General features: G+C 47.0%; 1 protein-coding gene across 4 annotated transcripts in view; it reads right to left on the reverse strand.

The window, feature by feature from the left end:
* Positions 1–27,954, reverse strand: part of CACNA1B (calcium voltage-gated channel subunit alpha1 B) — a 243,833-nt gene that overhangs the window by 104,634 nt on the left and 111,245 nt on the right. For all 4 annotated transcript variants that reach the window (XM_055270114.2, XM_063636690.1, XM_055270113.1 and 1 more), the window contains 3 exons: positions 8,658–8,775; positions 5,477–5,544; positions 2,346–2,452 (listed from right to left, as the gene is read on the reverse strand). In XM_055270114.2, the coding sequence (XP_055126089.1) occupies positions 2,346–2,452; positions 5,477–5,544; positions 8,658–8,775 (293 nt within the window). The remainder of the gene's footprint in view (positions 1–2,345; positions 2,453–5,476; positions 5,545–8,657; positions 8,776–27,954) is intronic.

Consider the following 27,954-nt stretch of genomic DNA (forward strand, 5'->3'; position numbering starts at 1 on the left):
CTCAAGGGCACTGCTCTTGCCCAGCCCAGCAGCTCAAGGTGCTGGAAATGAGAGCAGGGCAGGAGGCAGTGCTGCTCGTCCCACCAGGAGAACAAGAAGCAGACGAGGACAGATGACAGACAGCTTTCAGCCCTCGGAGGTCTCAGCACAACACAGGCATGCAAACAGCAGCAGCAGGGCCAGGCCTCGCCAGGTGCAGGGCCCTCCTGGAAGGAAACCCCTCAAGGTTGACTCCTGCAGGGTCTCTTGTGGCGGAAATCAGACTGGCTGTCATGTGCAACCGGTGGGCTGAGGACATGCCACAGAGGATGAGGGCCCACAGCTGCACCCCAGGCAGGGACCATGGGGGCTGACGCCTGGACACCTCGGGCTAGCTTGGGCCGGCCGCCCCTTGCCACGTGTGAGGGCTGCAGCCTGCTTGAGTTGAGGATGCTGGCACCGCAGCTGACACCTGGCTCCAGACCCGCCGTGAGGCAGAACACCTAGGGGTCCCCCAGGAGAAAAGAAGCTCTTTCCTCGCATAGGAATCAGGGTGGTGCTCAGGCCAACAGGTGGTGTCGATGTACCCTGTGCCCAAGGATGCCAGTCTACTGCCTTGTTTCTGCATAGCAGTGTCTCCAAACCAGGACAGGGCAGCAGATAAGGAAGAGCGCCCAGCCTCCTTTTCAGGCAGCCTGCCTCAAGCTCCATGACTGCCAGGGACCTGGCAGCCTCTTCTGCAAGGTCTCAGGCCAGATGGGAGTGGACACCCTCCCATACCCCCAGGAGGAGGCAGGGCCGGCAGGCAGCAGGGGTCAAGGAACAAGTGCTCACCTCCAGGAACAGCAGAGAAGGCAAGTCCTCAGGAGACCAACACGAGGCCTGTGCAAGGCCAGGGGCTGAAAACACCACTCGCCCCCTCTACTGCAGACCACCCACCTGCAGAGCTCACACAGCCCTGGCAGCAACCCCCGGACCAAGTAACCAAACTAAGTGGACTAAATAACTAACGGACCAAATAACCGAATTGGCCAAGACAATGAAAGATCGAAATTAAACAACTGAGGACTGAGCCCTCAGCAGTCTTCTGTGTGATGGCCACCGTGTCCACAGCTGCCAAGTTCCCCTGCAGGCCCCTCTCATCCCTGCCTGAGTCCCCGGCGGGCTGCAGCCTCTTCTAGCGGCTTCTGCCCCAAAGACCAGCATTTTCTGCTAGGCTTAGAGATAGGTCCTCCGCAAACACCATCTTTCTGGTGTCCTCCAGGCAGGATCAGGGCTGGTATGGGTGTGCACACACTCAGCACATGCACTCACATACATGCTCACTGTGCAACTCTCAAGTGCACACACACGTACCCAGCACACTCATCCACATGCCAGCATGCTTACCCAGCAGTGCAGACACACGTCACACACACATACCTAACACACTCATCCACATGCCAGCATGCTTACCCAGCAGTGCAGACACACGTCACACACACATACCTAGCACACTCATCCACATGCCAGCATGCTTACCCAGCAGTGCAGACACACGTCACTACAGATGTACCTGTGGGTGCACCCGGCCCTGTGCTCCGTGTTCACAGCAGGGCAGGTGGCCGGCTGAAGAGCTGGGGCCTGCCCATCAGCACGGGGAATGGGAGGTGTGGGGGGTGGGCATGCAGCCAGACGGAGCTGGCGGCTCCAGAGCTAAATTCAGCTGGGCCTAGAGAACAACCTCCCAGTAGGGGCATCTCTGCACTCTTGTGGCCCACCCTGTGACCAGGCCATGGGCCAGACTTTCCTGCCTCCCTTCCCAGGGACTGACCTCCCCACAGCTCGGCTCAGTGCAGCCTTTGGCCCTGGGCTGGACACTTTGCCCAAACTCTAAAGCCCCTAACACCTCCAAATGTGCTTCTGTGGAATACACAGTTTTCGCCAGAATAACTTCCTCTAACATCCATCCCAGTACCAAACACTTGCAGAGATATTTTTGGAAACTGCAGTAAGTCTCTCGGACTGCTCAGGTATCACCTAGAATCTCTTGGCTCATAAAATAAATTTCCGAAAAGCTGTGCATAAAATTAACTTACTGACTCCCTCCCCTAACTGATACACAGTTGCCTGGGGAGGGGCCTGGAGCCACCTTGAGGCCATCCAGGGAGTGAATATCATGGCAGAGACAAGGCCCTGCTCATACTGAGAAAAAGCCCTGGAGCCCCTGGGCTCTCATCCCAGTTCCGAGGAGGGGCTGTGTCCTCACCGGCCAAGGCCGGGGCCCTCTGAGGAAGCCTCTGGAAGGGGTGCCCTGGGGAGGGCCCAGCCATGGGACCCTGCAGCAGCCCCACTGCCACCCCACAATCCGCTCCCAGGAGCCTTACGCAGCGATGGAGATGTTCGCGGCAGACATGGGGCTGACTTCGGCCACTTCTTTGGCCTTTTGCAGAGCAAGCTTCTGATTGGCTGCTTCTTCCATCTCCTCTTCATCCTGTTTGAGCAAAGAGAAATGTCCAGTTCCCCTCACAGTGCTATAGCCACTCTAACACCATCAGCTCTTCCTCCAAGGGCCTCAAAAAATACACAGTGCTGCTCTCTATCCAGTGGAGACGGGCAGCCAAGCCCGGAGTGAATGTGGCCCCCAACGACCTGTTCCACAGGAGCTGTCTCTGGTGCTCTCCATGGCCTCCCCTTCTGTGTCTATGACTCAAAGGTAATGGTCGTTGGGATTCCTTCCTCAGTGCCCTCTTGCTTGTGCCGTCTCCCTGGAGGCGACGGCCTCGCCTCTGTGCTATCCTGACCTTACTCTGAGCTCTAACCCAGGTACCCAGCCACTGCCTGGATATTTCCATTTGTTTGTTTTGTTTTTTGTTATTTGTTTTTTTGGGGGGACATGGTCTTGCTCTGTCACCCAAGCTGGAGGGCAGTGGCGCAATCTCAGCTCACTGCAGCCTCAACCTCCCAGGCTTATGTGATCCTCTCACCTCAGCCTCTCACGCAGCTGGGACTCCAAGCACGTGTCATCACGCCTGGCTAATTTTTTTTTATTTAATTTTTCTTGAACTCCCAGGCTCAAGTGATCCTCCCACCTCAGCTTCCCAAAGTGCTGGAAGTACAGGTGTGAGCTACCACGCCTGGCCTTCAGCTTGTCTGTACCATGGCACCTCAAACTTGCCCACTGAAATGCAAATCTGTCCCTCCTTTTGTCCCACCTGTCCCCCCAGGAGCATCTGTCACACTTGAACAAAGCCAAGAGCAAGGGCAAGAGGCTCTGCACCCGTGGCTAAGTCCTGACCCAGCACTGCCCATAAGCACTGCCACCAGGAGGGTGTCCAGTGGGGCCACGCACCACCTTTGAGCTTTTCTACTTGGAGCCAGCAGACCATGTCTGTCCCCATGTCCCCAGCTGTGGCTGTGAGAAGCCTCTCCCTGTCTCCCCCACTCCTGGGTGACCACTTGCAGTGCCTGGCCCTCAACTTCACATGGCTCCTGCCCTCAGGGCTGGGCATGTGCCCATGTGCAGGCAGGTGCAGTTTCCTCTGCCCCCTCTGGCCCTGACCCTAAGTCACTAAACAAGACCAACGTGCTTGGCACCTGGGTTCCGGATCAATAGTTCTGGGCTGAGACCACAGGCCTCAGAATGGAAGCTATGACTTCCATGTCGCCCATCTGGACTGCTGGGGCCACCACTGTTTCCTCAAAATCCTGAAGCCCAGACCCACCTGGCTCCCCTGGGAGCTAGCATTGCCAATGTTCCCAAAATGTCTTTGAATCTGCTTTCGGGGCACAACACTGGCAAAAACTAAGTCCCTTGTTAGCTGCCTGCAAATTTCCCTCCACAGAGAAGAGACCTTCAAACTTCAAGCCCAGAGAGGAGGCAAAGCCAAACCCAGCGTGAAACACCCACACCCAGGTCCCTCCTCACGGATCCGGCTCCATCCAGCTTCCCACCCTCTGGGGCAGGGTCTTTGCCAGTCACTCCAGGGAGTGTTCTAAAGTCCCCTGGAAGGTCTAAAACAAATTCAAGTTTATCCTCGCTTCAAAAAGTACATAGTGCTGTAATACTTTTGTGGGAGTATTATGGGAATATAAGGGAAGGGGATGGTCGAGTCATAACCTTTGGGGCTCTTGGTCAGCCCAGAAAAATGCCCACAGCCAGACACAGACAGGCCCCCAGTGGCCCCGATTCTCAGAGAAGAAATTCCTAAATTAGGCCAGTTACACAAAAGGGGGCCACCAATGAGGGTACACATATGTGGACACAGGGCCCCAAGGACATGGCTTCCTCCATGCGTCCTCCTTCATGACAGAACTTAAAAGAGACAGTGGGGCCCCAGCGCTCCAGTGCAGCCCACCCAGGATAGCTAGGGCCCCGGGCTCCAAGGCAACCCCGGCACCAAGGAGAGCACTGTGGGGGCTTGAGCTCCCCCAACCCAAGCGGCCCAGCTGAAGACAGGAACAGACAGAAGCCAGAAACCAGCATGCCAGGGAGGAATCCGGGCCCCCAGGCATGGCCATGGCCCAGGTCTGGAGGCGTGGGAGTAAGAGGGCTAAGCAGAAGCAAAGGGAGGCTCAGGCTGCAGCTGGCACACCACATGGACCACACCCCTCCTGGAGAGCTGGGTTGGGGGTAGCAGGGGCACCTGCACAGCACTCACTCTTGGAGAAGCTCTGTGGCACACCTGCATCTCTGCTGCCCACGGACAGAAATCCTGAACCTGCCTCTCTTAGCCCCGGAACAGGGAAGGCATGGAGAGACACTGGACTGGAGTGACGGAACTGTGTCAGACCCCTAGACATGCACAGGTGCATGCAGACACCTGTCCAGGGATGGTGCACAGGCAGAAGAGGGCACACAGTGACACATACACGGTGACACGCAGGTACATGCTGACGTGCAGAGCATGCATGTGGGACGTTTGCAGCGTGGTTCACACCAAACCAGAAGGCAGCACCACCTCTACCAGGAGCTAGGGCTTGAGTCAACACACACGCCTTTGACTGAGATGGCAGGTGGCCACACTACAAGTGTCCAGGGCTGAGGAAAGCATGACCAGGTGGGGGCTGTGTCATCCGGAGGGATATCACAGAGGGAGACATGTACAATCGCATCCCCCACCAGGCTCAGGGATGAGCTGAATATTAAAATGGCACCCGCTGGGCACTGTCTGAAGCAGCAGCTGTCCCACTGTGGCACAGCTGTGCTGGGACAGGGCCACCAGCTGCTCCTCCTGCTCAGGCCCCTCCTGCTCCCAGCACACCCTGCCGTTCAGGCCGTTCTTCCCGGTGCTGGCTTCTCTGAGAGCCTGCCTGTCCATCTGCCTTCAGGGTTCTGGCTCTCCCTGCATCCTCAGCTTCAGCCTCCAGCCCCTGAGTGACAGACCAGCCTCTGCCTGCCAGGACCCAAGGCAACGCTCCTGGACACGAGGCCCTAACCCAGGACCCAGACTCCTCCTGGCTGCATCCACATTCAAGTGACATGGGCTGACACCAGCCCCTCCCGGTCCCCACCTACCTTGGTCAGCTCTTGGGCGTTGGCCAGGTTGTCCACAGCGATGGCCAGAAAGACATTCAGCAGAGTGTCTGGTTGGGTCCAGCTGAGGAAGGGAACCTCTGTCCCACATGGCCCCACAGTCACACTGCAGCTTCCCCCATCTCCCCAGATCCCAACCAGCCTCCAGCCTCCTTCCCTTGGCACCTACCAGCTCCCCCAGGCCCCATCCCCAGACGCACTCCAGCCCAGCCACTAGGCCCTCCAGCCCCCTGTTCCCTCCTCACCTCCAGCCTCTCTGCCAATCCCTCCTTTGCTCAGCCTCCCACCACCCAGCCTCCCCTAATGCCCACCTGAGCCTCTTCCCCCAACCCAGCTCTTTAGGGCTGACTGTGCAGGCGCAAAGCTCAGAGGCTGTGCTGCAGCCATCTGCCTCTGCCTCCTAACAAGGGCCCATGGTCTGCCTGCTGTGCTCCCAACTCCCCAAGCCCCGGCCAGAACAAGAAGCCTCCCCACAAACAGCTCCTACTCCACAGGCTCCAGGTGGGGCTCCACTGCCTTCTGGGTCCTGTGAGCAGAGACCACCTCAGACAAACCACAAGCTTGCAAACCCACCTGTGGCCAGCACATGCTGGGCCCCAAGCTCTAGGCCCACAGATGCCGCCTAGTGCTACCTTCCCCTCCTTTCCATTTCCTTTTCCCACATGGTGTCCTGGGGCCTCTTCCTTGCGGCATCCCCCATCCAGATCGCAAGACTCACGTCAGGCCATGGAGACGGGAGATGGCATGATCTGGTTCCTGGGACTGCACCTTGCCTCAACTGACCTCCCAGGAGCCCAGTGTGAGGTGCTGCCCCACCTTTTAGAAATGAAGAAACCAAGGCCCAGAGGGAAGCACCTGCCACAGGTCCCGGCACAGGCACCACCTGGGGTGTGCGGCCTCCTCCTTGGAGGTCCTTGTCCCGTCACGGTGTTTTTCTTTGCAAAAGGAACTCTTCACCCATCACTGGAAGCTGCCTTTTCCTGAACGCTCACCTCCCTGCCCCTGCATGGTTTCCCAGAACCACCCTGACATAGTCAGGACCCCGGCTGTGACTTGGATCTGCCCCTCCAGACCCTGGCCATTGGAGGTGCCCTCCTGGCCATTTTATCACTCCAGGTTTCTCAGCCCGGGCCCTGCTGGCATTTGGGGCTGGGCAATCCTCTATGGGATGGCAGGCAGCACCCCTGGTCTCTGTCCACTTGAGGCCATCAGCCCTTCCCCATCAGTGCTGACAACCAAAAGTGACTCAGATGCTGCCAAATGCGCCACAGCATCTGTGGCGAGAGGAAGCTGCCTCCGTTAGAACCCTGCACTCCACGTGATCGAGCCCGTTTCACCACAGGCCTGTGACTCACCCCTGCCCAGGCTACAGCCACTCTCCCTGTGGTACTGGCCTCTGCCAGGCCGAGTAGCAGCTGGTTCTGTATGAGGCCAACAGCAGTGACCCTGGCAGGTCAGGTCCCTCTCTGGCTGGACAGGTGCCCCCTCCCTGGGGGTCAAGGGAGCGCATACCCCAGGCCAGAGCCTCACAGGCGAGTCCACGCAGAGCTCCAGCAGAGCCCACAGGGCAGGACACCGAGGCCAGGCTGACACCTCCAGGCACCAGCCACAGCCACTGACACCCTCAGAGGCCTTTCCATGCCCAGAAAGCAGGACCAAGGGCCATGCCCCTTGGGATCCAGCAGGAGTGATGCTGAGTGGACAGGGAGGGGGATGCTCGTGGCCAGCATGCCTGGCCTGAGTGTCAGGGTCAGACTCAGCTGTGGCGAACCACTGGCCACTGCTCTGTCTTGAGGCAAAGGCACCTCCTTCTGGACACCAGCTGTCCTGTCTGAGGCCTCTGTCCCTCTCTGACAACGGTGGCTGCCTTTCTTTGGTGCCTCCGGTGCCAGCCCCAGGGCCACCCATCTCCAAAGCAGACACTCTGCCCCCTCAGGCTCTCTGGAGCCCCTCCTAGGCTCACACTCAGCTTTCCAGGAAGGCTGGATCCCCCATTCTGGGGACCAAGACCTGAGCTGCAGCCTAAGGACCACCCCATGATTAACAAGGCTGAGAGAGGGGGCCCCTGCTGGGCCAGCCTAGGAGAGGCGGAGCAAGGAATGAGGAGCCAGGGAGACGGAGACAGGAAAGAAGGTGAAGTCCGCAAGGGCACTGATGGCACCGGCACCAGTGAGGCAGACACGAGGACAGACAGACGGGGTGGAATGGCCGTCACGTGTGAGAAGGTCGGGGGAGAAGCAGAGCTAGGAGGTCGACTGTGAGACATTGTCTCCAGCTCCTTGGGGCCCTGTGGGGTGTTCTGTCACAGCAGTTCTCAAAGTGGGGTCCCCAGACCAGAAACATGGGCTCCCACTGCAGCCTGTGAGAATGCACATTCTCAGGCCCCAGCCCAGCCCCACTGCCTCTGACACCCTGGGCTAGGGCTGGAATCCAGGCTTACCATCCCTCAGGGGACTGTGATGCCCAGATGAGTTTGAGAACCAAAGACACTTCTCCCAGGCCTGAACTTCCCACCTCAGCTACAGGGGGGACCCACACTCACACTGCCTGTCATAGCCCTCACCCTCGCCTATACCACAAACACTGTAGTTCTCCCTCCAGATCTTCCTTGGCCCCAGCCCTGTCCCTATCATGGCCCCTGGCTGAGGCAGAGCTCACCACCGGCGGCTGGGCTCGCCCTGACTCCACAGACTCACGCTCTGACTCAAGGTCCTGAAAACAGCCCAACTGACAGCCTCCACAGAAAACCTTTCCTTACATTTCTCTGCAAAAGGGATGGTATCAGCAGGCTCCTTTTTAAAGCCCAGTGCCAAAATCTAAGTACACAATTAAATCAAAGTGAAAACAAAAACCCACCTGCCCAGAGCGTGAGGCTCCCCGACTGCTGCTCAGAGTCCGTCCTGGGCCTGCTGCTGGCCACACCCACACCCACCTCTGGATACCCCCACACGCAGCAGCTCATGCTCCCTCAAGCTGAGTCCCAAAGCCTCCAGACCCCTGCGCTCCGGCCACCTGCAGAATGTTCTCCATCTGCACTCAACTCTGAGAATGCACCTCTCACATCCATGGCCCCCAGTCCACCTGGAGGGATCCACGTGGCGGCCATGGGGAAGAGGAGGGCCAAGCACTGACCACCCTCTGCCCCAGCCCCACAGAAGGATACAGTTTCCGAACAGCGTCAGGACAATGAAGTAAAAGGATGAAAACATGCCTTTGCTGACGCCGCCTTGCGACTCGATCCCATGATACATCACTGCATTCCAGTCCTCTCCCGTCAGGATCTGCCAGGATGGAGAGAACACAGGGCAAGCCCCCATGGCTGCCTTCCCCACACACACACACCCCCACCCACGAGTGCACGTGCACCGCCACGTCCACGCACACTGCCACGTCCACCCACGCACATCCAGGTCTTTAGATGATGCTGTCTCCGAAGGTCTGGGCATCCCAGGGTCCTCCAGAAAAGCTTCCAGAAGGACATGGCTGCAGAACTGGGTCTTAGAAGACTAACATGCTCTAGGTTTTCAGCCAGAAATGAAAAGGGAGCTCCCAACAGGAGAAGAAGGTGGGCAGAGCCGAGGAGGGCAGCAGTGAGCTCAGGCATAGAGAGGCTAAGCAGCGCCATCCACGTCACTGCAGTTAAGGAAGCCGAGGTTCACAGGGCACTGAGCTGCACATGGCCACCCAGCAGAAGCAGAGCCTTATGCTCTCAGTTCTTGCCACTCCACTTGGTGGGTCCAGCCTCATTGCCCGGCTAAATGCAACCCTTGTCCTAGTAGCCATGTCTCTTTTCTACTTTTATTTTTGGAAACATACAAGAAAATAAAATAATAAACACTCATGTGTCCCCCACCCAAAATGGAAATTTTGCCCCATGTGCAAAGGTCCCCCTCCCCAAGACCAACTCCAACCAGGGATCTGACACAGATCCAAGATCCAAGTCTTTTTTCTTTTTTCACTTTCTATTTATTTGCGGGTGTTTTTAAATTTTCCTTTTTTTTTTTTTTTTTTTTTGACATGAAGTCTTACTCTGTCGTCCAGGCTGGAGTGCAGTGGCGTGGTCTTGGCTCACAGCAAGCTCTGCCTCCCGGGTTCACGCCATTCTCCTCCCTCAGCCTCCCAAGTAGCTGGGATTACAGGCACCCGCCACCTCGCCTGGCTAATTTTTTGTATTTTTAGTAGAGACGGGGTTTCACCATGTTAGCCAGGATGGTCTCGATCTCCTGACCTCGTGATCCGCCCGCCTCAGCCTCCCAAAGTGCTGGGATTACAGGCGTGAGCCACTGCACCGGGCCGTTTTTTAATTTTTTTAATCGATACATACTATTTCTACATATTTTAGGGTACTTGTGGTATTTTGACACATGCATACAATGTGTAATGATCAAATAGGGTATTCAGCGTATCCATCACCTCAAACATTTAGCATTGTGTTGGGAACATCTCAAACCTTTTCTTCTGATTATTTTGAAATAGACAATATATTATTGTTAGTTATAGTCACCCTACCATGCTATCAAACACTAGGACTCGCTCCTTCTATCTAACTGTGTTTGTACCCCTTAACCAGCCTCTCTTCATCCCCTCTTCCCACAGCCTTCCCACCTTCTGGTAGCCATCATTCTAACCTCTACCTCCAGATCAGCTTTTTTGCTCTCAGATCTGAGTGAGAACATGTGAAGTTTGTCTTTCTGTGCCTGGCTTATTTCACTTAACTTAATGACATCCACTTCCATCCATGTTGCTGCAAATGACAGGATTTCATTCTTTTTGTGTCTGAATAGTGTTCTATGTATACACCATATTTTCTGTATCCTTTCATCTGTTGACAAGCACTTAGGCTGATCCCTTATCTTTGCTACTGTGAATAGTGCTGCCATGAGCATGAGGAGGCAGGCACCACTTCCATGTTCCAACTTCCTTTCCTTTGGATAAACAGCCAACAGTGGGATTTTTGTGGTATGGCTCCTCTTGAGGAGCCTCCATACTGTTTCCCAGAGTGGCTGGACTAATTTACATTCCCATCAACAGTGTGGGAGAGTTTCCTTCTCTCTATATCCTTGCCAGCATTTGTTAATTTTGTCTTTGATGATAGCCATCCCAAATGGGTGAGATGATACCTCACTGTGGTTTGGATTTGTCTTTGCCTGATGATTAGTGATGTTGAGTATTTTTTCATACATCTGTTGGCCATTTGTATGTCTTCTTTTGGGAAATGTCTATTCAGAGCCTTTGCCCACTTTTAAGTGTGATTATTTGTTTTTTTTGCTGTTGAGTTGTTTGAGTTCCTTGTATATTGTGGATAGTAGTCCCTTGTTGGATGAATGGATCCAAGTCTTTAGGGTTCCACTACACATCACACACATACATGTATGTATAAACAGAATACTGCATATGTGCTAAACATGCACAGGAAGGTACCAGACTACACATCATTCTTCAACTTGCTGTTTTCATTCAACAATACAGCTTTGAGGTTTCTCCATTCTTTTTTTTTTTTTTTTTTCTGAGACAGGGTCTTGTTCTCCAGGCTGGAGTGCAGTGGTGTGATCTTGGCTCACTGCAACCTCTGCCTTCTGGGCCCAATCAATCCTCACACCTCAGCCTCCCGAATAGCTGGGTCCACAGGCAGGTGCCACCATGCCCAGCTAATTTTTTGTATTTTTTAGTAGAGATGGGGTTTTGCCATGTTGCCCAGGCTGGTCTTGAACCTCTGGGCTCAAGCAATCAGCCCCCCTCAGCCTCCCGCAGTGCTGAGATTACAGGCGTGAGCCACTGCACCCGGCTCTCCATGTTGACACATATAAATCTACTTATTCGTGTAAACCATCACACGGTTTTCCTTCCATTTACCCATTTTCCTTCTCACAGGTACTTTTAGTGGCTTCCGGGTTTTTGCTGCCGTGTCCCCTTGTGCACATGTGAAGTTTCTCTAGAACTGAAGCTGCCAGATATGTAGGCTATGCACACCTTTGCCGACTTCACTAGATGTTTCCAAAATGGTTATCCCAAATCATATTCCCGCCAGCAGCAGAGGATGGTTCTGTATCACATCCTCACACCACCCATGGCACTGTCACGCCCTTTGATAGTTCCCAATCTGATAAAGGTGAAAGGGCTTAAAAGCACTGGCCAGGCGTGGTGGCTCACGTCTGTAGTCCCAGCGCTTTGGGAGGCCACGGTGGGAGGATCACTTGACCCCGGGAGTTCAACACCAGCCTGGGCGACATAGTGGGACCCCATTTCTACAAAAAAAAAAAAAAGGCAAGCCAGTGAGTTTGAACATTTCTCCTGCCCAGGGGCCCTTAGATCTCTTCTGTGCCCTGCCTTTCAACCCCCCCGGCTCCTGTTTCTGATGACTCATCTTTTTCTTACTGACTTTTGAGACTTCCTTATGTATTCTTGTAGATACTAATACTCTATTTGCATTAGCTATTGTAAATATCTTTAGTCTCCTGTTTGCTTTTATTTTTGTATTTAAAAAGTTTAATGTAATTAAATATCAGTCTTATCAGTCTGTTCCTTTATGTTTTCTGCTTTTTGCATCTTAAGAAATTCCTCTCCATCCAAGGTCATAAAGATGTTTTCACTACACACACACACGGCCAGGAGTGGTGGCTCACACCTGTAATCCCAACACTTTGGAGATAGAGACCAGCCTGGGCAACATAGAGAGACCCTGTCTACAAAAAAATTTTTTTAATGAGCTAGGTGTGGTAGTGCACACCTGTAGTCCCAGCTACTCAGAAGGCTGAGGCGGGAGGACCACTTGAGCCAGCTGTGTGAGCTATGATCATGCCACTGTACTCCAGCCTTGGCAATAGAGCAAGACCCCATCTCCATTTAAAAAAAAAAGAAATTTGGAGATGGGGTGTTGCTCTATTGCCAAGGCTGGAGTGCAGTGGCACAATCGCAAGACCCCATCTCCATTAAAAAAAAGAAATGTGGGCCAGGTGCAGTGGCTCACGTTTGTAATCCCAGCACTTTGGGAGGCCAAGGTGGACGGATCACAAGGTCAGGAGTTCAAGACCAGCCTGGCCAACACAGTGAAACCCTGTCTACTAAAAATACAAAAATTAGCTGGGCATGGTGGCAGGTGCCTGTAATCCCAGCTATTCCGGAGGCTGAGGCAGGAAAAATCACTTGAACCTGGGAGGCAGAGGTTACTGTGAACCAAGATCACACCACTGCACTCCAGCCTGGGCAACAGAGCTAGATTCCATTTCAAAAAAGAATAGAAAAGAAAAGAAATTCCTCTCCATCCAAGATCATAAAGATATTTTCATAATATATATTTTTTTCTTTCTTTTCTTCTAAAGACTGGGTCTTGCTCTGTTGCCCAGGCTGCAGTGGCACGATCCTAGCTCATTATAACCTCAAACTCCTGGCCTCAAGTAATTCTCCTGTCTCAGTCTCCCACGTAGCTGGGACTGCAGGGGTGCACCATCAGCTATTTTTTTTTTTTTTTTGAATATGGGCTCTCATTATGTTGCCCAGGCTGATCTTGAACTTAAGAGCCTCAAGCAATACTCCCACTTCAGCCTCCCAAAGCACTGGGATTATAGATATGAGCCACCATGCCTGGCCTCTTACTCTTTAAATCATCTTTAAATCATTTTCAAGTTTGATTTTTTACATTTAGGTTTCTAATCCACTGAAGTTTTGTGTATGCATGGAGATGATGATCCAATTTTTTTTAATATGGAAAGCCAATTTTCCCAGACCCAAATTTTTGAATAGTCCATCCTTCCTCCATTGATTTCCAATGACATCTTTCTCATATAACCAACTTTCTATATATGTTTGGAATGTTTCCGGGTTCTCTGGTCTGTTCTTTTGATATTCCATTTTTACATATACCGCACTATTTTCATTACCACAGCTTTATAAAGTCATGATATATGGTAGGACAAATTTCTTCTTCCTGAATTGTCTTTTCTTGGACTTTTACTCTTCCATATAATCAATATGCTGAATTCCAAGAACAGTCCCATTGGAATTTGGATCAGGATTGCACTGATTCATAAATTAAATTGGGGAGAACTGACACCTTCACCATTTTAAGGCTTCCCACTTATAAACATCTCTCTGCACACATTCAGCTCCTTAAGGCCTTGAATGACATTTCGTAATTACTGCAACAAAAGTCTTGCATAATTTTAGTTAGATTTATTTCTGGGTACCTGGAAGTTTTGTTACTACTGTGAATGAGACCTTTCTTTTAAATTGAATTTTCTAATTGAATAATGTCATTATATAGAAAAGCTATATTTTTGTACATGTATCCTATGTTCAGCAATATTGATGAATTTTCTTATTATATCTATTATCTAGGATTTTCTATAGTAAATAATCACATTTGCAAATAATAATAGTTTTTTTCTATTCCTTTCCTGTCTTTTTACTTCTTTTTTCTTACTACATTAGCTTCGACTGATTGAATAGTAGGCATCCTTATTTTTCGTTTAACAATACTTCTAATCTTTTACTATTATCTATGATCCTTGCTACGGTCTCTTTTAAATAACAGGATTATTGGGATATAATTCGCCCATTTAAAGGGTATACAATAGTTTTTAGTATATTCACAAATATGTGTCACCACTATCACAGTCTATTTTAGAACATTTTCATCCCTTCAAAAAAAGAAACTCATACCCATTAGCTATCACCCATCCTGGTTGTAGGGTTTTTGTAAATATTCTTTACCAGATTTTTTTAAACTCCTGTCAATTCTCAGTATGACTTTTTTTATCGTGAATTAAAGTTGATTTTTATCAATGTTTCACTTTTCTGCATCTATGACACATGTTCTCTTTTAACCTGTAGAGATTAGGAATTATACTGACAATTTCCTGTATTATTTGTATTTCTTGTATTACTAGAATGAACACAGTTTAGCTATGAGGTTCTTTTTTAATATATGCAGCTGATTTGATTTTTTAATAGATTTTAGATTATTTGCAGACATTTGTGGTGCAGATAAAAAAAACACCAAAATAACAAGACTGTAAATAGCATATTTTTAAGGAGACACATGAAGTAGATAATTGCATAGCAAGACTGACCAAGGGAAAAAAAGCACAAATAAAAATTGTAACACAAAAGGGGGGTCATAACATAGGAAAAAGAGATTTTTTTAATTACAGAAGAATATTATGGCAGCTTTATGTCATGAGATTTGAATGAATCTACTTTCACTGGGGAGACATTAGCGTGCCTGCCGTGTTGGGCGATATTCAGGTGCTTAGGATGGTCAGTGGATAAAACAAAGACCCTGCCCCATGGAGCTTGCGTTCTGGTCTGCATTTTGTCTTAAATTGTCCTTGCATGGCTTTGGTGTCAAGGTTGTACTAGCCTCATGAAATGATTTCATCCCTTCTCTGAAATTGTTTGAGTCAAATAGTTATTATTTCTTCTTGAAAGGCTTGGTGAAACTCACCTTATAATGACTGGGCCCCAGGCAGGAGGCAGAAAGATAAGAAGAGAACTTTGACTATCAGTTAAATTTATTTTATAGTTATGAAATGTCCAGGTTTTCAAAATTTCTTCTTGAGCTAATTTAATCCACTTAATGCCTTCCTATAAAAATGCATGTTTTGGCCAGGCGCAGTGGCTCATGCCTGTAATCCAAGCACTTTGGGAGGCCAAGGTGGGCTGATCACGAGGTCAGGAGATCAAGACCATCTGGTTAACACGGTGAAACTCTGCCTCTACTAAAAATACAAAAAATTAGCCGGGTGTGGTGGCGGGCGCCTGTAGTCCCAGCCACTCGGGAGGCTGAGGCAGGAGAATGGCGTGAACCTGGGGGGCGGAGCTTGCAGTGAGCCGAGATCGCACCACTGTGCTCCAGCCTGGGCGACGCAGCGAGACTCCATCTCAAAAAAAAAAAAAAAAAAAGGCATGTTTCATCTACGCTTTCCAATCTCACGGCATAAAGTTGCCAAAATATTCTTTTGGAATTAAAAAATATCATTTTCCTATAGTTACGACTCCCTTTTGGGTTACATTTTTTATTTGTGCTTTTTTTCCTTGATCAGTCGCTGCACAATTATCTACTTCATGAACATGCTTGCTATCTTGGTGTTTCAGTGATCTGTACGACAAATGTCTACTCTTAGCATCATCTGCTTTCAATTTTTCTTTGGTTTATTATTCCTTCTTCTAGATTTTTCATATAAGTACTTGTTAAGCCAGGCTCTGTGGCTCATGCCTGCATTACCAGCACTTTGGGAGGCTGAGGTGGGAGGATCACTTGAGTCCACTGAGTTTGAGACCGGCCTGGGCAACATTGTGAGACCACGTCACTACAAAAAATAGAAAGAATTAGCTGGGCATGGTGGTGTGTGCCTATGGTCCCAGCTACTTGGGAGACTGAGGTGGGAGGACCACTTGAACCCAGTTCGAGGCTGCAGTGAGCCATGATTACACGAATGCACTCCAGCCTGGGTGACAGAGCAAGACGCTTTTTTTTTTTAAGAGTACTTGTTTATTTTTTATCCTTTTTTTTCTGATAACTGCATTAAGATTGTAAGTTTTCCTTTAAGTGTTGTTTCAGGTTCCTCTTACAAGTTTTGATACTGTTCAGTTCTAAATATTCTGTAATGGCCATTGTGATCTCTCATTTCCTCTTTACTCCCAAATCCTTCAACTTACAAATATGGGAAAGATATTAAATAAGTTTTTATTAACGGTGCCTGCTGATCTAAATAATATCAAAGTTGTGCTCTGTAGGACAGCAATTTTTTTTTTTTTTTTTTTAGTTGGAGTCTCTGTCACCCAAGCTGGAGTACAGTAGCATGATCTTGGCTCACTGCAACCTCCACCTCCCAGGTTCAAGTGATTCTCCTGGCTCAGCCTCCAGAGTAGCTGGGATTACAGGCACCCACCACCACACCTGGCTAAATTTTGTATTTTTAGTAGATAGGGGGTCTCACCATTTTGATTTCACCACGCCAGGCTGGTCTTGAATTCCTGACCTCAGGTGATCTGCCCACTTCCGCATCCCAAAGCGCTGGGATTACAGGCGTGAGGCACTGCGCCCAGCTGGACAGTAATTAATACTTGTTGAAGCTTCCTGAGTGACCTAATAAATGGTCAAAGTCTGCAAATGTTCCATGTGCCCCAAATAATGAATATTCTCTTCGCTATTTGTTGGGTATAGTTCTATATGTGACAACTGGTTCACGTTTTTAGATCCTTTCTAATCTTTTGTCAGTTTCATCCTTCAGTCTGACAGAGACATGTTATAAATCTCTTATAAGATGGTAAAGTTTTTATTTCTCCTTGTAATTCTGCCTGTTTTTGGTCAATGTTCTGAGGCCAGGTTGTTAGGTCTTGCAAGTTCATGCCCTGCAGTGTGTTCCTTCTGGAGGCGTTCTCTTTTCATCATGTAATATGCCTCTTTATTCTCATCCATCCTCTTTTTACCTTCACCTCTATTTTGGCTGACATTAATACATCAGCTTTCTTTTGTTTTGTTTTGTTTTTTGAGACGGAGTCTCGCTCTGTCGACCAGGCTGGAGTGCAGTGGCGTGATTTCAGCTCACTGCAACCTCTGCCTCCCAGGTTCAGGAGATTCTCCCACCTCAGCACCACCACACCCAGCTAATTTTACGTATTTTTAGTAAAGACGGGGTTTCACCATGTAGGCCAGCTGGTCTCGAACACCTGACCTCAAGTGATCTGCCCACCTCGGCCTCCCAAAGTGCTGGGATTACAGGCATGAGCCACCGCGCCCGGCCTACACCGGCTTTCTTTTGGTCAATGTTTAGTTACTTCATCTTTTCGCATCCCTTTATTTTTCAATTACACAATATTTTAAATACTCCAAAAGATGCAATGAATAATTTAACAAACCTCTGTGTACCCACTACCCAGCTTAAGAAATAAAACATCAGAATGTGGCCAGAACTCCCCAGTCTCATTCCTCTTCCTCTCCCCACCTCCCAGCAACCCCCACCCCACCACCAGGAAAACTGTCCTGAATTTGGTGCTCATCATTCCTGTGCAAGCTTTTATACATTTACTACATCCATATCATAAACAGTATTTGATATTGTTTTGCACATTGTTCATCCTTAAATAGTATCATACGCTATAAATACATTTAGTTCTAAGGCACTCATTTTCCCTTCTGCACAAACAGATCACACTTCTCTTATCCATTTCCCTGATAGTGAACATGCAGGTGATTTTCAGTTTTTTGTTATTACAAATAATGCTGCTAGGATGGCTTTACATGTTTCTTGTGCACTTGGGCAAAAAACTTTCCAGGGCATATACCTGGCAGGAACTGCTCATGCCAATTCCAGTGGACGGGATATAATGAATTACTCCTCAGAGTGGTTCTACCAACCCACCAACAGCATAAAGAAACACTAATTTCTCCACTTCTTCTCTAAATCTTAATATTGTTAGATCTCTTAATTTTGGCTAAACTGACAGGTGGAAACGGTTGTTTCATTGAGGGTTTAATTTGCATTTCCCTGACTGCAGTAAAATTGATCATAGTTTCTTCTCCTGCGAGTTACTTGTTTTTATCCTTTGTCCTTTCACACTACATCGTTTGTCTTTTAATCTATCTAGAATTGATTTTCACACTTGGTACAAGGTGGGAATCCAATTTCATGTTTTTCTATATAAATACTATCTGCAATGACAGCACTTGAGTTTTCTCTGTATAAATATTTCATCTGTAAATAATGACAGTTTTCTTTCTTGTCAATCCTATTTTTATTTCATTTTTTCTTGTTCTACTGTGCTAAGACCCCTGATACTAATGTAATCTGCTAAGCGTTTTTATTTGGAAGGAGTGTTAGGTCTTACTTAAAAAAAAAAAATTATCACGGGCATTTGAAGCATACATAGAGTGTAGTACAATGAGCCCTACATGCCCATCACCCAGTTTCAGCCATCAGCAACTCTGCAATCTTATCTCCACTCCTCTCACCTCTAGCTGACTGTGCTTGTGCTAGAATTCCAATGCTTTCTCTGATCATACAGGGTTTGTATCCACCTTAATCTGTTAGTGTGACAAATTACATTCATAAGTTTTCTAATGTTGAATTGTCTTGCATTTCTAGGAAAAGTTCTAGTCAACTATAAAAATAATTTTTAAGAATATCTAGATTTGATTAGTGATGGTTTCCCCCGGATGTTTTCCTTCTGTGTTTGCAGAAGTGATCTGTATTTTTCTTTTCTGATAGTGTCCTTGTTTAGTTTTTTTCATTATCAAGGCTACTCTAGTTTCATACAATGAGTGGCGAGCTATCCTTTTTTATATTCTGCGGAGGAGTCTGTATAAAATTGGAATAACTTCTTAAACAGCAGAATTCACGCATCATACTATCTGAACTTGGTAACTTGAGCAGGAGATTTTTTAATTATTAAATTTTTTAAAATTTATTTTTTATTTCAATAGATTTTGGGAGAACAGGTGGTGTTTGGTTATATGACTAAGTTCTTTAGTGATTATCTCTGAGATTTTGGTGCACCCATCACGCAAGCAGCGTACACTGTAGTTTTTTTATTCCTCGTCCCCCTCCCACCCTTTCCCCAGAGTCCCTAAAGTCCATTGTATCATTCTTATGCCTTTGCATCCTCATAACTCAGCTCCCACTTACGAGAACACACAACGTTTGGGTTTCCATTCCTGACCTACTTCACTTACAATAGTAGTCTCCGATTCCATCCAGGTTGTTGCAAATGCCATTATTTCACTCTTTTTAGGGCTGAGTAGTATTCTATAGTATACTGGTATACACTATATTTTCTTCATCCACTCATTGACCAATAGGCATCTGGGTTGGTTCCATATTTTTTGCAATTCCAAATTGTGCTGCTATAAACATGCATGTGCAAGTATCCTTTTTTTTTGAGAATTGTCTATTCATGTCCTTAGCCCTCTTTTTAATGAGATTGTTTTTTTCTTGCTGATTTGAGTTCTTTGTAGATCCTGGATATTAGTCCTTTGTCAGATGTACTGATTGTGAAAATTTTCTCCCACTTTGTGGGATGTCTGTTTATTGATTATTTCTTTTGCTGTGCAGAAGCTTTTTAGTTTAATTAAGTCTCATACATTTATCTTTGTTTTTGTTGCATTTGCTTTTGGGTTCTTGATCAAGAAGTCTTTGCCTAGCCAATGTCTAGAAGGATTTTTTCTGATGTTATCTTTATAACTCTTATGGTTTCAGCTCTTAGATTAAGTCTTTGACCCATCTTGAGTTGATTTTTGCATAAGGTGAGAGACGAGGATCCAGTTTCATTCTCCTACATGTGGCTTGCCAATTATCCCAACACCATTTGTTGAATAGGGTGTCCTTTCCCCACTTTATATTTTTGTTTGCTTTGTCAAAGATCAGTTGGCTATAAGTATTTGGGTTGATTTCTGGGTTCGCTATTCTGTTCATTGGTCTATGTACCTATTTATATACCAGTACCATGGTGTTTTGGAGACTATGACCTTATATAATAGTTTGAAGTTGGGTAATGTGATGCCTTTAGCTTTGTTCTTTTTGCTGATCTTGCTTTTTTTTTTTTTTTGAGATGGAGTCTCACTCTTGTCACCCAGACTGGAGTGCAATGGATGGCGCAATCTTGGCTCACTGCAAATATCACCTTCTGAGTTTAAGTGATTCTTCTGCCTCAGCCTCCCAAGTAGCTGGGATTACAGGCGCAAGCCACCACACCTGGCTAATTTGTGTATTTTTTTAAGTAGGGATGGGGTTTCACCATGTTGGTCAGGCTGGTCTCAAACTCCTGACCTCGGGTAATCTGCCCGCCTTGGCCTCCCAAAGTGCTGGGATTACAGGCATGAGCCACTGCACCTGGCCTTTTTTGCTTAGTCTTGCTTTGGCTATGCAGGCTCTTCGTTGGTTCCATCTGAATTTTAGGATTGTTTTTTCTAGTTCTGTGAAGAATGATGGTGGTATTTTGATGGGAATTGCATTGAATTTGTAGATTGCTTTTGGCAGTATGGTCATTTTCACAATATTGATTCTACCCATACATGAGCATGGGATGTGTTTCCATTTGTTTGTGTTGTCTATGATTTCTTTCAGCAGTGTTTCGTCGTTTTCCTTGTAGAGCTCTTTCACCTCCTTGGTTAGGTACCTAAGTATTTTATTTTTTGCAGCTACTATAAAAGGGGTTGAGTTCTTTATTTGATTCTCAGCTTGATCGCTGTTAATGTATAAAAGAGCAAAAGAGCTACTGATTTGTGTACATTAATTTTGTATCCTGAAACCTTGCTGAATTCTTTTATCAGTTCTAGGAGCTTTTTGGAAGTCTTTGGGGTTTTCAACATAAATAATCATATCATCAGCAAACAAACAGCGACAGTTTGACTTCCTCTTTACCGATTTGGATGCCCTTTCTTTCTTTCTCTTGTCTGATAGCTCTGGCTAGGACTTCCAGTACTATGCTGAAGAGGAGTGGTGAGAGTGGGCATCCTTGTCTTATTCCAGTTCTTGGGGGAATACTTTCAAACTTTTCCTGGTTCAGTATTATGTTGGCTGTGGGTGTGTCACAGGTGGCTTTTATTACATTAAGGTATGTCTCGTGTATGCTGATTTTGCTGAGGGCTTAATCATAAAGCGATGCTGGATTCTGTTGAATGCTTTTTCTACATCTATTGAGACGATTGTGTGATTTTGGTTTTTAATTCTGTTTATGTGGTGTTATCACATTTATTGACTTGCATATGTTAAACCATCCCTGCATCGCTGGTATGAAACCCACTTTATCATGGTGGATTATCTTTTTAATTTGCTGTTGGATTCAGTTAGCTAGTATTTTGTTGAGGATTTCTGCATCTATGTTCATCAGGGATATTGGTCTGTAGTTTTCTTTTTTGGTTATGCCCTTCCCTGGTTTTGGTATTAGGGTGATATTGGCTTATAGAATGATTTAGGGAGGATTCCCTCTTTCTCTACCTTGTGGAATAGTGTCGATATGATTGGTACTAATTCCTCTTTGAATGTCTGATAGAATTCTGCTGTGAATCCATCTGGTCCTGGACTTTATTTTGTTTGTAATTTTTTTATTACCATTTCAATCTCACTACTCATTATTGGTCTGTTCAGGGTATCTAATTCTCCCTGATTTAAGCTAGGATGGTTGTATCTTTTCAGGAATTTATCCATCTCCTCTAGGTTTTCTAGTTTATGTGCATAAAGATGTTCACAGTAGCTTCAAATAATCTTTTGCATTTCTGTGGTATCAATAGTAATATCTCCCATTTCATTTCCAATTGAGCTTATATTTGGATCTTCTCCCTCATTTTATTGGTTAATCTCACTAATGGTCTAACAATTTTATTTATCTAAATAAATAAAAAAAATTTTATTTGTCTAAATAAAACAAAAATTTTATTTGTCTAAATAAAACAAAAATTTTATTTGTCTAAAACAAAAATTTTGTCTAAGTAAAATAAAAATTTTATGTCTAAGTAAAATAAAAATTTTATGTCTAAGTAAAATAAAAATTTTATTTATCTGAATAAATAAAATAAAAATTTTATTTGTCTAAATAAATTTATCTTTTTATTTATCTAAAAAGAACCAGCTTTTTGTTCAATTTATCTTTTGTAATTTTTTTTGTTTCAATTTCATTTAGTTCTGCTCTGATTTTCGTTACTTCTCTTCTTCTGGTGGGTTTGGGTTTGGATTGTTCTTGTTTCTTCAGTTGTGTGAGATGCGACTTTAGATTGTCTATTTGTGCTCTTTCGGTCTTTCTGATGTAGGCATTTAAGGCTATGAACTTTCCTCTTAGCACTGCCTTTGCTGTATCTCAGAGGTTTTGATAGGTTGTGTCACTATTATCGTTCAGTTCAAAGATTTTTTTAAATTTCCATCTTGATTTCATTGTTGACCCAACAATCATTCAGGAGCAGGTTGTTTAATTTCCATGTATTTGCACGGTTTTGTGGGTGCTTTTGGAGTTGATTTCCAATTTTATTCCACTATGGTCTGAGAGAGTACTTGATATAATTTAGATTTTTTTTTTTTTTTTTTTTTTTTTTTTTGAGACAGAGTCTCGCTCTGTCGCCCAGGCTGGAGTGCAGTGGCCGGATCTCAGCTCACTAAAAGCTCCAAATTTAGATTTTTTAAAATTTCCTAAGACTTGTTTTGTGGCCTATCATATGGTCCATCTTGGAGAATGTTCCATGTGCTGATGAATAGAATGTATATTCTGCAGTTGTTGGGTAGAATGCTCTGTAAATACCCGTTAAGTCCATTTGTCGTAGGGTAAAGTTTAAGTTCATTCCTTCTTTGTTGACTTTCTGTCTTGATGACCTGTCTAGTGCTGTCAGTGGAGTATCAAAGTCCCCCGCTATTACTGTGTTGCTATCGATATCATTTCTTAGGTCTAGTAGCAATTATTTTATAAATTTTAGAGCTTCAGTGTTAGGTGCATATATATTTAGGATTATGATATTTCCCTGTTGGACAAGGCTTTTTATCATTATATAGTGTCCCTCTTTGTCTTTTTTAAGTGCTGTTGCTTTAAAGTCTGTTTTGTCTGATAAAAGAATGGCTTTTAGTCTCCATTTGCACATGAAATATTTTTCCACCCCTTTAAGTTTATGTAAGTCCTTATGTGTTAGGTGAGTCTCCTGAAGACAGCAGAAACATAGTTGGTGAATTCTTATCCATTCTGCCATTCTGTATCTTTTAGGTGGAGCATTTAGGTCATTTACATTCAACATTAATATTGAGATGTGAGATACTATCCTATTCATTGTGCTATTTGTTGCCTGAATACCATGCTGTTTTTCCATTGTTATTGTTATAGAGGTCCTGTTGGATTTATGCCTTAAGGAGGTTCTATTTTGGTGTATTTCAAAGATGTTTTTCAAGACTTAGAGCTCCTTTTAGCAGTTCTTATAGTGCTGGCTTGGTAGTGGCAAATTCTCTCAGCATTTGTTTGTCTGTAAAAGATCTGTAACACTCCTTCATTTATGAGGCTTAGTTTCATTGGACACAAAATTCTTGGCTGATAATTGTTTTGTTTAAGGAGACTAAAGATAGGACCCTAATCAATCTCTTCTGGCTTGTAGGGTTTCTGTTGAGAAATCTTCTGTTGATCTGATAGGTTTTCCTTTATAGGTTACCTGATATTTTTGCCTCATAGCTCTTAAGATTTTTCCTTCATCTTGACTTTAGATAATCTGATGACTGTGTGCCTAGGTGATGAATTATTCTGCAATGAATTTCTGCAATGAATTTCCCAGGTGTGTTTTGAGTTCTTGTATTTGGAGTCTAGATCTCTAGCAAGGCTAGGGAAGTTTTCCTCAATTATTCCCTCAAATATGTTTTCCTAACTTTTAGATTTCTCTTCCTCCTTGGGAACACCAATTATTCTTAGGTTTGGACACTTAACTTAGTCCCATACTCCTTGGAGGCTTCGTTTTTTGAAATTCTTCTGTCTTTGATGGATGGGGTTAATTCAAAAGGTTTTTCTTTGAGCTCTGAAGTTCTTTCTTCAGCTTGTTCGATTCTGTTGCTGAGATTTTCCAGTGCATTTTGCATTTCTCTAAGTGTGTCCTTGATTTCCAGAAACTGTGATTTTTTTATGCTATTTCACTGAAGAATTTTCCTTTCATAACCTGTATCATGTTTTTTATTTCTTTAAGTTGAATTTCACCTTTCTCTGGTACCTCCTTGATTAGCTTAATAATTTACCTTCAGAATTCCTTTTCTGGCAATTCAGAGATTTTGTCTTGGTTTGGATCCATTGCTAGTGAGCTGGTGTGATCTTCTGGGGGTGTTTAAGAACCTTGTTTTGTCATATTACCAGAATTGTTTTCCTGGTTCCTTCTCATTTGGAACCAGAGGGAAGATCTGGGACTCAAGGGCTGCTGTTCTCTAATCTTGAGGGTGCTCCCTAGATGTGGTGTTCTCCCCCTGCCCCTAGGAATGGGGCTTCCTGAGAGCCAAACTGCAATGACTGTTTTTGCTCTTGTGGGTCTACCCACCCAGTGGAGCTACCGGGCTTCAGGCTGGTACTGGGGAGTGTCTGTCAAGAGTCCTGTGATGTGATCCATCTTCAGGTCTTTCAGGTGCAGATAACAGCACCTGCTCTGGTGAGGGTAGCAGGGGAGTGAAATGGACTCTGTGAGGGTCCTTGGCTGTATGTTTGTTGAGTGTGCTGGTTTTATATCGGCTGGCCTCCAGCCAGGAGGTGGCACTTTCAAGAGAGCATCAGCCGAGGTCCTGTAGAGAGGATGCAAACTTGCCCTAAGGTAGCCTAGTTAAGTATTCAGGTTTCTCAGGGGTGGGCAGGACCACAGAGCCCCCCAGGAGATTATAACCTTTGTCTTCGGCCATCAGGGTGGGTAGAGAAAGACCACCAGGTGGGGGCAGGAATAGGGTGTCTGAGCTCAGACTCTCCTTGGGCGGGGCTTGCTGTGGCTGCTGTGGGGGGTGGGGGTGTGGTTCTCAGTCCAATGGAGTTACCTTCCCAGGAGGATTAAGGCCATTAGTCATACAGGTCCGCCAGGAAAGTGGGAGAAAGCCAGCAGTCACAGGCCTCACCCCACTCCCACGCAGCCCGCAGTCCAAAAGGCTGGTCTCACTCCTACCGTGCCCACCCCCAACAGCACCGAGTCTATTTCCAGGCAGCCAGTGCCCAGGGCTGAGAACTTGCCTGTGGTAGTTCCAAGAACTTCCTGTGGTAGTTCTTGGAGCAAAAGTTCATGATGTGAGTCTCCAGACGCTGCTCTGTCTGTCCGAACAGAAGCTGCAAGCTAGTCCTTCCTCCTATCTGCCATCTTAATCCGATTCTGATCTAATTATTCAGTTTCTGAAATGGTTCCATTTCCTGTTTTTTCTTCAGTTAATTTCTTCTTGGGTAAAAATACATTAGTATTTTTTATTCTAAATCATCCACTTTACTAAATGTATAAGCTTTTGTCGTGCTTTCAAATGCTCTGGGTGGGTGGTGGTAACTCACTCTTATTTGTGTCTGAAAGTGTCTTTAGCTCTGCCCTCACGCTTAAACCACAGCTGTCTGGATTCAGAATTCTTGGTAAATAGTGATTGTACCCCAATGTTTCCGTTACTTCTCCATGACCCTCTGGCATCTGTGCTCGTAAGATGTTGGCCATCAGACTATCTGTCATTATTTTATAGGAAATCTATTTTTCTAGGGCAGCATTTAAGATTTTCTTGAAATCACAATTTGTCTAGGTCTGGAATTATTTGTTTATCCTGCTTGACCATCTGAGCACATGTCCTCCAGGACTCACTCGGGAGGGGCACTGGCCACCCTCTCTTTTGCACCTCACATGGGAGCCTCCACTCCAGCCCACCCTCACTTCCTTCTCTCCAGGAAGCCTCACGACCTCAACTCCATGCCCAGCTGGCTCAGCCCCACCGCATCCTCCAGCTCACCCATGCTTTCTCTGATCATGTCCGGTGTACGGTTCACTCTACTTCTAAAATGTAAATAGCTATATATTTCATTTCTAGGATTTGATTTAGGTCTTTTCTTTGTTCTTACGTGCCTTTTTTCATAATTTTGTGTTTTTTTAACTGGTTCTCCCTTTACCCCTTGGAGGATGTTAGGCATATTTGGTTTAAAGTCATCTGTGTTGGTTCTGTTATTTCCTTTTCTTTGGGAATGATTACGCCTTCTGACTGTAGATGCTGTTGGCACTGTCTGGGATGCTGGCTGTTCCCAGCCCTCAGTTTGCAGATCCACCATGAGCATAGCTGAAGCTGCTTTCTTCCTCCTCACATGCCCTCCCTACCCCACTCCCAACCCCATTCAGAAGCCGGGGCTCCCATCCTGGGATCTCAGGAGCCTGGTTCAGATTCACCTGTGGGAATTACAGGCCTAGCTACCAGTCAGCCCTGCCCTTCAGCCTTCCTGGTCTCTCCAGCCAAACAAGCCTTCACCCCTCCTCAGCCTCCTCTGAAGGGCCCAGGTACCTCCCCCAGTGCTCAGAGGGGGCTCAGCCACACCTGCACACTTCTGCTGCCATGGGACTCAGACTCCCAAGCCCATCTGCCGTTCTCAGGCCATGTCCCGGTGCCTGGGTCTCTGCTGTCTCTCACCACTGTATGTTCTGTTCCATTTCTATTCCTCAGAGATTTTGTTTTTACTTGTCTAGGTCCTTTTAATTTCTAAATGTATTTTTTTTATCCTATTGCTGTGTTCAGAGCAGGGGGCATGTAATGTCTGAATCAGAGCATCATCTGATCACAAACGCCCACTTTCCTCCCAACTTCGACTTCTCTCCCTCACCCCACTCAGGTCTTGTCTTGCAACACACATGGCAAAGCGTGCCTGTGGTCATGGACCGCGCCACCCCACTGGCATGGAGCCCCTCCCTGCAACAGCTTCTACAGGGCAAAGCCTCAGCCTGGCCCGCCCACACCTGGAGTTTCCTGTCCCACACCTGCCACCTCATCGCCACCCCAGACACTCCTCACGTTTTTGCTGCTTTGCTGGGAATGCGCTCCTCCCAGTTTCCCTTGCCTGACATTCAGGACCCTACGGGCCGCCCCAGGCCTGTGACCTCCCTGTCTTGCAGCTGGGAGACCACCCACCTCTGTCCCAGAAGCTGACATAGGTCTTGTCACCCACTAAGAGCTCAAAAACATTTGGGAGACCAAAGTCTGGAAGTCACTGGCCTGTGAGCAGCCAAGGCTTTCAAGTCAGAGAGAGGGAGGACAGTCGGAGGCTGACAAGTGCCCCGGACTCGAGGAATAAGAGGAGAGGAGAAGAGGCAGCAACTCAAACATGAGACCAGAGAGGAAGAAGGGATGACAACAGCAAGGCCCTGACAGGCCTGGAGCAGATGCACCTCCGGGAGAAGAGCTGGCTCTGCCTGGCAGCGACTAGGAGCTGACGGGCCATAGGCTCCAGCCCAGCAGGGTGGGGGTGAGTGGGAAGATGTGAGAAAGTGGACAGTCGTGGAGGACTGTGGTGCAAATTAGGACAGAACTCCTCTTTCAGCCAATCGTCTAATTTGGTCTGAAGGGTCTGCTGGTAAGACTTCCTCCCTTTGAGAGAGTGGGACCGAAAGGACCCCTCTCTTCACACAGGTTGTAGGCTCCAGCCCTGACCAAGGGTAGGATCAGCAGCCCCAGGAGCCAGGGAGCCAAGCCGAGCCCCTGGCCTACAGCAAACGAAGCCTGTTGGGCCTCCCTAAGAGGCACCACAGGCAAGACAACAGCCGCCATCCTGTTCAGTCTCAGACATGGCATCCAAGTATGTTTCATGGGACAGGAATGCAAGGCATTCTCTCATCAGTAAGGCCAGTCATGGGCAGGACTGTGGGGCCACAGCCTATGGAAGGAGAGAGTACCCAACCAAGAAAGTCCTTGAAAGGGAACCCTCCGAGAGGGCAGAGGCTGCGTAGGGAACCCTCCAAGAGGGCAGAGACTGCAAGAGCCAACAAGGTCTCCATCGTAGAGAAGTGGGCCCCCAGCCCCCACTTCCCAAGGAGC

The sequence above is a fragment of the Symphalangus syndactylus genome, chromosome 3 (genome assembly GCF_028878055.3).
Source record: "Symphalangus syndactylus isolate Jambi chromosome 3, NHGRI_mSymSyn1-v2.1_pri, whole genome shotgun sequence".
NCBI lineage: Eukaryota > Metazoa > Chordata > Mammalia > Primates > Hylobatidae > Symphalangus > Symphalangus syndactylus.